At 47.6% G+C, this 8,894-nt stretch overlaps 1 protein-coding gene across 2 annotated transcripts in view; it reads left to right on the forward strand.

The window, feature by feature from the left end:
• The window catches only part of Slc60a1 (solute carrier family 60 member 1), a 29,941-nt gene extending 22,079 nt beyond the window's left edge, over positions 1-7,862 (forward strand). For both annotated transcript variants that reach the window (XM_078022701.1, XM_078022702.1), the window contains exons 8-10: positions 2,907-2,977; positions 4,389-4,509; positions 5,772-7,862. In XM_078022701.1, the coding sequence (XP_077878827.1) occupies positions 2,907-2,977; positions 4,389-4,509; positions 5,772-5,827 (248 nt within the window). In that variant the 3' untranslated portion in view covers positions 5,828-7,862. The remainder of the gene's footprint in view (positions 1-2,906; positions 2,978-4,388; positions 4,510-5,771) is intronic.
• The last annotated feature ends 1,032 nt before the right edge of the window (positions 7,863-8,894 follow it).

An 8,894-nucleotide genomic window follows, 5' to 3' on the forward strand; every position in this document is an offset into this window, starting at 1 on the left:
AAATGAGACTCTACCTACACTATTTCATATTTGTCATTTAGAAGAAAAACAGTTCATGTGAGAGGATGAATCAAAGAATCAAACATATTTGAGGTTCTGGGCTTCTGGCTCCTCCAAGTGGGCTACTCTCCTTGACCTGAGAAATGCCCCCAAGCAGCACACGCCTGGTTATATTCCAGTGAACCGTGACCAAAGAGGTCCTGGCCTCCCTGTAACTGAGGACTGAGATACAGTAGCTGTCAGTCATCATCTGGCCGTCCCTCACCATCTCTGTGCCACTGGGGAAACAGTGCAGGGGACATGCCCAGGGAGACAGTCTCTTCCCCCAGCTCATCCATCCCAGCATAGTACCAGTACAGCCATAAAACAGCAGCCTGTGGCTCCACCAGCTCCCCGGGGCGGGCCCTGAGTGCTCAGGTTCCAAATGAAGTAACGAAAGAATGTCATCACATGCCGCACAGTATATCCCCCAGAGCATCAAGTGACCAACACGTGTTAGCTCAAGAAGTCATCCTGATCGGGCCTGAGAATGATCACCCACACCCATCTTCTTTTCTCACTATCTCTGCTTAGCTTCGGACCTCATCATCCCTTACCTGCTTGGGATATTGAGCAGAGGCTGGCTTTCCCAGTTTTTGGTCACCCCTCCCTGCCTTGAGAAGCCCTGGTGTGTTTCCTTGTCTTTAGTCTTGCCTCTGTCTAACCAGCTGGCTCAGTCTCACGGTGAACCATCTGGGGCTCCTGGAACAAGACCAGTGACCGGGCCTCCCCTGGTGATGTCATGGGCTGCAGCTGCTGGATGGTTCTAAGGTGTAGCTGGGTCTGAGGACCCCGTAAGCCGCCCTCCATGCTGCTGCAGAGGGAGCGCTTTAAGACACAGCCGTGGAATCTGGGATCCTCCTATGGACCCCTTCCCTTTCTTCGTGGCCTTCCCTGTCCTTGCTGCACCTTGGAGCCTGCCTTCCAGCCAACTCCTTGGTGTTTCTTGATGATGCTGCTCTGGACCTCCATGCTTTGGCCTGTGGCTGCCTCTGCCTGGACTGTGTGCTCTGTTCCATTTTCCCCTTTGCCTATTTGGCCCTTTCCCATCCTTTGGGAAGCTTCTCTGATTTCCCTAGAAAAGTGTGTCCCCTCCTTTGTGTTCCACTGATTCACACCTGCCCCTGCTGCGTGGCCCATCCCAAGGCTTTCATACCCATGCGCTCCGCCTCTCCTCGACAGCATGCTGCAGGCTGGTGACAGGGGTGCAAACAGTGTGGGCTTTGAAGTCATCAGCAGACTTGTCAGTCCTGCTGCACGCTTGCTGCTTATGACCTCGTGCAACCCATTTCCTTCCCTTCCCTGGCCCCAGTTTCCTCATCTGAAAAGTAGGGATACAAAGACCCACCTGTTGGGATTGTTTTGTGCATTGGAGAAAATGTAAAGCCCTAGGCTTGGGCGTCTTTGCTGGCTGAGGTGCTGGGTATCTGCTTGTCCTTATTTTTCATCTATCATCCTCAGTGTTCAATAGTACCTGATGCTCGGAAGGCCCTCCCAGTGTGCCGAATGAATGTGTGAAACAGTTGGATGCCCTTGGAATTCAGAGAAGGGAGTGAGCGGTGAATTTAGACAGGTCATGGAGCTAGTGGGGTGTGAGTGGCTCAGGATTTATAAAGGCAGAGAGAGAAAAGGAAAGAAAGGTATTCCATGGAGGGGCGGCACTGGACAGGATGGTGGTGAGGGAGACTGAAAGAGAGGGAAGGAGCACGCTGCCCTGGGAGGAGATGATGCACTGCTAGCGCTGCCTTCCCTGGCTGGCCAACGTGCGGCTGTAAGTGCTGGTGTGCGCCAGGGAACCGAGTCAGGGCATAGTCATCTTCCTGGCCTTCAGCCTAGAGGGGAAGGCTGGCAGGTCCACAGCCAGGGAGGTAGGAACAGGGTGCAGGGGGCTGTCAGGGCCCAGAGGAGAAGCTGCGGACCAGGCTCCTGAAGGAAATCTAAACAAAGAACTCAAAAAGGAACGTGGTGGTGCACACCTGTGGGCCCAGCACTTGGGCAGCTGGGGCTGGAAGAGCTCTCCTTCAATCTAGAAGTTCAGGCCAACCTGGGCAACACAGCGAGACCCCCACCACCATCTCAAAAAAAAAAAAAAAAAGCATAGGAGTTTGCCAAAGAGGAGGAGGAGGAGGGATGTTGAGGAGGGCATGCGGGCATGTCGGGGCTGGCAGTGAGAGAGTATGCAGGGTTAAGGAACCCAGGATAGTTCTTCCTGGCCGGAGGGGAGTGGGAGCAGGCAGTGAGAGCTAGGCCCTACAGACCATGTGCCCATGAGGACTTTGGCCCGAAGGTGAGCAGAAGGGTTGAAGCAGAAAGCCCACTGGTTCTGAGCATTCAGGCATCCCAATGCCCATCTTACATAAAAGGAAAGTGAGGCCTACAGAATTTAGAGAAGTTACCTGAGGCACATAGCTAGTGATCAAGCTAGCCTGGGAACCCAAGTCTGATGCTGAAGCTTGGGCTCTGCAGGTCTGCCCGGGGCCACCCGATGCAGCAGAGCATGTGGCTGGTCTGTCACGGTGCCAGGAGAGTAAAGATCCTGGTCTGCTCTCTGATGCATTGGAGGTTATTAGGAAACTTTTCTGGAATGGGAGGTGGTGTTCAGATTGGGATAAGTCCCAGGTGCCCAGCTAAGCATCATGGGATTCCCCCTGAAGACACTGTGAGCAATGAAAGGCAAGGACAGTAAGCTGTAGGCATTCTCGAAGCAAAGTTACAGGGTAAAGTCTGAGAAGCTTTAGGAATCCAAAGGAGTCCTCTTAGCCATTCCATGTCCTAGAGGTTTTCCAGAAGCATCCTGGGTAATCAGCTGACTTCTGATTCCTCCTCACCTTGCTCTAACCCTAACCTAACCCATCTCTCTCTGTCAGGCTGTGCGACCACAGTGCTGGTGACAGGGGCAGGGATTGGCGAGATGGTCCTGCAGATGCTGGTTGGTTTGGTACGTGGGGTCCTCTGGGGGGTGGGTTGGGGGAACACCCATCCAGAAAGGTGAGAAGATGCAGCCAGCACCTTCTGGCCTGAGCTGTCTGCCTCCAGAGTTCCTCAGAGCCTGTGGGTCCCACCCTGCCAGGGTTAACCTGTTTTTCCCAGCCAACCTCAAAAGCTGGGCCTGCAAATGTGGGATCTGGGGACATGAACAGACGTGTGGACTAATCCAAAGCAAACACAAGCCACGTCTGGGAGTGGGGCCAGGGGTGACCCGTGGGAATGCTGTTTGGCTCTCAGATCCTGAGACCGTGTGAGCTGCAATTAGAGTTCTTCCATCCCTGCTCCCTTGACCACCTCTCTCTGCCTGTGGCCACGCTGCACATGGCCCAGCCTCCCGCCCTGACCAAGCACTGGCTCTCCCAGCTCTCCCCAAATATGCCTGTGTTCCATTAAGAACATCATCAAGAAAACAAAACGAAACAAAATAAAAAGCTAATATCTGCTTTTTCTTGAATACTACAATATAGATATTCCCCTTTTTTAAACAGGGGACACTGAAACTTAGATAAATTTAGCAACTGGCCTGAGGTCAGTCACACTTCTAGTAGCTAACAACAGTGACATGGAACCTAGGTATTTTGGTCTCCAAAGTCCCCCTCATTACCACTCCACTCTCCTTTCCTTTTGCCCTGCTGCATGGAGGAGAAGAGCCCCGTCTCATGATGCCCTTGGCCCTATAATGACGCCATGTCTGGGATTTATTTCAGTGTAATCCAGTGCAGGAAAGAAGTGGAAGGTCACAGGTGAAATCAGTGCTAAAGTTGGGAGATACATCTATGAGAGTTCCATATGCTACTTTGACATGTTTTAAATTTTCATAATATGGGGCTGGGGATGTGGCTCAAGCGGTAGCGCGCTCTCCTGGAATGCGTGCGGCCCGGGTTCGATCCTCAGCACCACATACCAACAAAGATGTTGTGTCCCCCGAGAACTGAAAAATAAATATTAAAATTTAAAAAAATAAATAAATAAATAAATAAATAAATTTTCATAATAAAAAATGTTGAAGAAAATATACATCCTCTGAAAATTTCCAGTTAGGTCTATGAGGATAGAAACACCTTGTGTGATCGGAGTTTCAACGATGATATGGAGATTTTCAGAAAGTTCCAGAACCCGGAGCTGAAAGACTACAGGGGGTCACCAGGTCTGACCCCAGCCTTTGGGCAGGATTTCTGCCTCCCCCAGACACAAACTTTTGAAAAGACCAAGACTTCTGTCCTCCACATATTCCTGTCCATTGGTGCCATGGCCTCAGCCTGACAAGAGAAGCCTGCCAAGGGTCCGAGACGGTGCTTCCGCCGAGGCACTTTCCACTTGACGTTTCAATGCCTGAATCTCTGTGTTTTCCCCTTTGGCAGATATTCCAGGCCCAGGGCAGCTATAGTTTCCTGGTCTGCGGCGTGATCTTTGGCTGCTTGGCTTTTACCTTCTATGTCTTGCTCCTGTTTTTCCACAGGATGCACCCTGAACTCTCATCAGGTGAGGAAAAGATCCGCTTCTACACAAGAGGAGGAAAACAGTGAGGGGGAGGGAGGGGGAGAGGCTGGGATCTTAGCACGCCACAAGTGCAGCTCTGTTCCAAGTAAAATGCAAGGAAATGTTTATTTTTCTACAGCTTCCTTTCCCCCTCTTCCTGCTTTCCCTGCGATTGTCCGCGCTGAACTCTTAAAGCCGGTGGGAGTGGGGCAGGCTGACTCATGGTTTCTCCATTAGCAGAGGGACCCGGATTGTGAACTTGGCTTCCTGCATCCCACCATGCTGTGGCACCACGGCCAAATACCTCTTTCCAGCTTGTGAGGGCACCAAGAGGCACAGACCGCCTCCCTGGCTGGAACTTGGCCCAGCAGCCTCATTGGCCAACTCTTTGCAGTTCAGGATTTTGATTCTGGTCCAGATCTCTTGTCCAAAAGAAGTTCTTTAAGCCAAATGACAAAGAACAGCTCCTTCGGGGCAGAGATACCTCCTAAGAATAGTCTCCCTCCTGGAGACCCCAGGCAGGGGGAGTCCCAAGCTATTTTCATAACCCTGAGCCCTCAACCTGTGCCTGCCCAGAGCTCTCAAAGTGCCCAGCAACTACGGCTGTGCGCATGGCTAGTTCTTAAGATAAGGTGCCCAGACAGTCCTGGTCCACTCCTTAGAAAGCAGAATAATCATAAAAAGACTGAAAACAGGTATGCACTGTCCTCTGTGTCACTGGGTGAACATATCCGCCCCGTGAACACTCAGAGTAAAGGCCCAGAAGTTCAGGAGGATCTCCCCACCTAGAACAGCTCTAACCACAGACTTGCTTCTGAGAAGGCAAGTGCCAATCATTGGCTAGCTCAGCACTCAGCACAGAGTGTAAGACAAACATTCAGTTAATATTTGCTGAATATCAGGTTGGGGATGTGGCTTAGTGGTGGAATGCTTGCCTAGCACATATGAGGCCCTGGGTTCAATCCCCAGCACTACAGGAAAAAAAAAAAATCTGAGTATCAAATGAGCAACACCTTTCCTGTTCCTTCTCCATGGGAGGCAAAAATAAATGCGCATTCTTAGAGCTCCAGACATTAGCCTCAGCAAACTGCCTGGAACTGACTTCTTACTGGGCTCCCAAATGAGCTGTGGAACACCAGAGACAAAAAGCTCAGGTCAATGCTCAGAATCAGTAATTGCTGCAGGGAGTCTGAGCAGCTGAGACATGCTACCTTATTTATTTATTTATTTATTTATTTATTTATTTATTTATTTATTTATTGTAGCTTCTACCCCAGACCGACCGCTTGGAATGGAGAACTCTGATTACTACCAGAGGTGAAACCGGGGGCAGGTGAGGCTCCAGCCTCCTGAGCACCAACGCACCTGGACTGTGGAAGGCAGCCGAGGGTCGCAGTGGAGTGGCCTCTTCTCAAAGCCTTTGCTCTAATCTTTTCCACTTGGACTCAGTTGGGCAGAAAAAATTAAATTGAGTCCCCATTAAATTTGCCTGGGGTCCTCCTCTGGCAAATCATTGGATTTTCCTGGTGATTCCAGTTACCTTCTCTTCCTCAGTTCAGACTCAGGTAGGGCCGTCCAGGATACTGAGACAGGAAGGTAGAAGACAGCTGTGCACGTCACTTTGTCACTTTGTGCATAGACTATACCCTGGGTTTGAGGTCACTCTTAGATGAAGTTTGAAAAACTAGGTTGACATGGTAAAGCGTGTTGATCGTTGCTCTTTGTGGATGTTTTCAATGGATCAAAACCAACCCTGTTATTCCCTGGCATGTTCAAAAAGGACTGATGTGCTTTCTACTTACTCATGGTCCCAAGTTCCTCCCATTCCTGCTGCAGAGATCAATGGTTCATATGTATTCTAAGACTCAGAAGGAGAAGTTGAATTGGGTTCTCTTTGGGACACTAATTCAGTGGTATGCTGGGCTTGCTCACGCCAGCTTAGAAAAGCTGATCAGGTAATAAATAATCAAAACTTACCACTGCCTAATTTTATTCTATGGAGGCTCTTGAGATCATTCTGTCTGTATTATAGGGGTGGAGAGGTTACCAGGTGATAAAGTGCTGCTGGGCATCTCTTCCCAACTCCACCATGTTGGCAGCTTGTGATCAATTATGGTGGAAGTATGTATACCACTAGCAACTGGCAAAAGTTACAAATTAGAGCTTTCCCCCACCCTGGGGAGCCAGTAGTTAAATATTTACCAGTATACCACTGCTAGTAAGCAATGCTAATTGGTCCAGAAATCCCCTGGGAGAAAGAGATGGCCTGTTTTTCTTTTCTGTTTTTCTTTACTGGGATGACAAGCATGTAAAAAGGTATAAAAACAGCACTAAGAATTTCCAAACATATTTCACTTAAATTTTACATTTTTTTTTTTTTTAGAGGAAAAAACCTTTTATACTATGTCAAGGTCTTTTCTCTAACAATTACCTGGGACTACTGAAAAATTCTAGCCTCACAGTATTCAGAAAGCAGTGTCTTATCAAGGAATTAGGAGTCCTAGGAAGGGGAGAGGCAGTAACATAAAGTGAGAATATGAACTCTTCAACTCAGACAGGGCTAAGAGTACTGTGGCTTCTAGAAGTATAAAATAGCTGTTACAAGAACTGGTTTGCCTGTATTTTCTTGATGTATATACAAATGTACATGTATAAATATAAAAATCCCAAGGGCTGTAGTTCACATGCCTGACACTGAAAGGTTTTTCCTGGATCTTCAGGTGTTGACAAGTTAGCCAGCTCTGACTACTACCAACTGCATAGCCATGAGATTGTGGCTGGAGAGAAATCTGGGCCGAGCACTGGCCTCCCTTCCAGCTGTGTGACCCTGGGTGGATCACAGAGGCTGTTCCAACCTCACTTTTTTTTAACCAGTAAAGTGGAATTTCTAAAAGTACCCTACCTCACAGGAATTCTGAAAAAATTAAGGGAATTTGTATAAAGCACTTGCTATGCCTGGCATAACTTGCTTGATATACATTAGGAATTTTTATTTTCAAAGCCTCCTCCTAAGCATTTTAGAAATTGTTCATGTTTGGTACATATTTATTGTTAAGTCAGAAAGACCAGACTTCTTTGGAAAGCTAGCAGTCTCGCGGTATAGTTTTAACTATGTTTGTAAATACTTTTAAGATTAGCCAAATTCAAATGTGCACTCTGACTGTAGTGACTGACCTGGCAAAAAGAAAGCAATTGTATTTTCTTGTGGTTTTGGGGAAAAAAAAATCCTTTTTATAGAGATTTAGAAGGCAGAATCATTAACTATATCTAAGTTGATCATGATTAATTTGTTAATAAAGAAAATAAGATTAAAACAAATTTAAGTAACTTTCCTAAAATAAAATATTTTAAACTTAGTAAGTGTGTTATCCATTTTGAAGGACAATTGAATGATCTGGAAAGAGGTCTTGCTCATCTATAGGTTCCTACGGCTGATATTATTTACATTATTTATATATTTGGGGGGAGTAAACATTCTGAAGGTGGAACCTAGGATGTCATACATCCTAGGCAAGAGCTGTGTCACTGACTACACCCCCGCTCTCATGGCTGATATTTCAGAAGGACACTAACTGCTGAGGGCCCCTATTCCCTCTGACATGTCATTGAAGAAGGAGAAAGCAATAGGCTTTCACACCACAAAGTGAGTTACAAAGTAAGCAGGGCTTCCTTCCTGATCTTCAAGTTTTGACATTTCAAAGTACCATGAAGTCACCGTGTTCCCAGATTCCCTATTACATGGATATGAGAATCTAACCCATCAGCACACTTGAGTCACCAAAGGAAGATACAGTGATATAGACACAGAGGCCTGATATAGAGAATGCATTTATTCATTCGAAACAGTCTGATCCAGGTGCAGTTTCAGCAGTGAGAAGTCTCTGCCTCACAGTGACCACACTGCAATTGAAGAAACAGGCACAGACATCACTGTTTCAGATAACACACAGAAAGGTGAGAGGTAGTGGAATACCACAGAGAAATAGAAAGCAGGGCAGGGGGTGGGTGGGAAGAGGGAATGCACACAGATGCTCTGAAGACTTTACTAAGGAGATACCACTTGTGCAGGACCTAAGAAGAAAAGCCATCCAAGTACCTGGCAAAGATCTTTTTAGACAGGGGACATGGCGAGTCCAATGGTCTTAGACTAGAATGTGCTTTATAAAATTTGAGGAACAGCAAATGGACTAGTGTGGCTTAAGTGAGGAAGGAAGACAGTGGCAGGAAGTAGGCTGAGTGCTGGCTGGGGGCCAGACCAATAAGCCAGGCAAGGAATGTGGAAATTTTTGTATGTGATGTGAGATTATTAGGAGAGTTGCAAGCAGTGTAGTGACACGGTTTGACTTAGAGGTTTTAAAGTACCATTCTGGGTGTTATGCGGAGATGGG

The sequence above is a fragment of the Ictidomys tridecemlineatus genome, chromosome 10, assembly GCF_052094955.1.
Source record: "Ictidomys tridecemlineatus isolate mIctTri1 chromosome 10, mIctTri1.hap1, whole genome shotgun sequence".
Taxonomy (NCBI): domain Eukaryota; kingdom Metazoa; phylum Chordata; class Mammalia; order Rodentia; family Sciuridae; genus Ictidomys; species Ictidomys tridecemlineatus.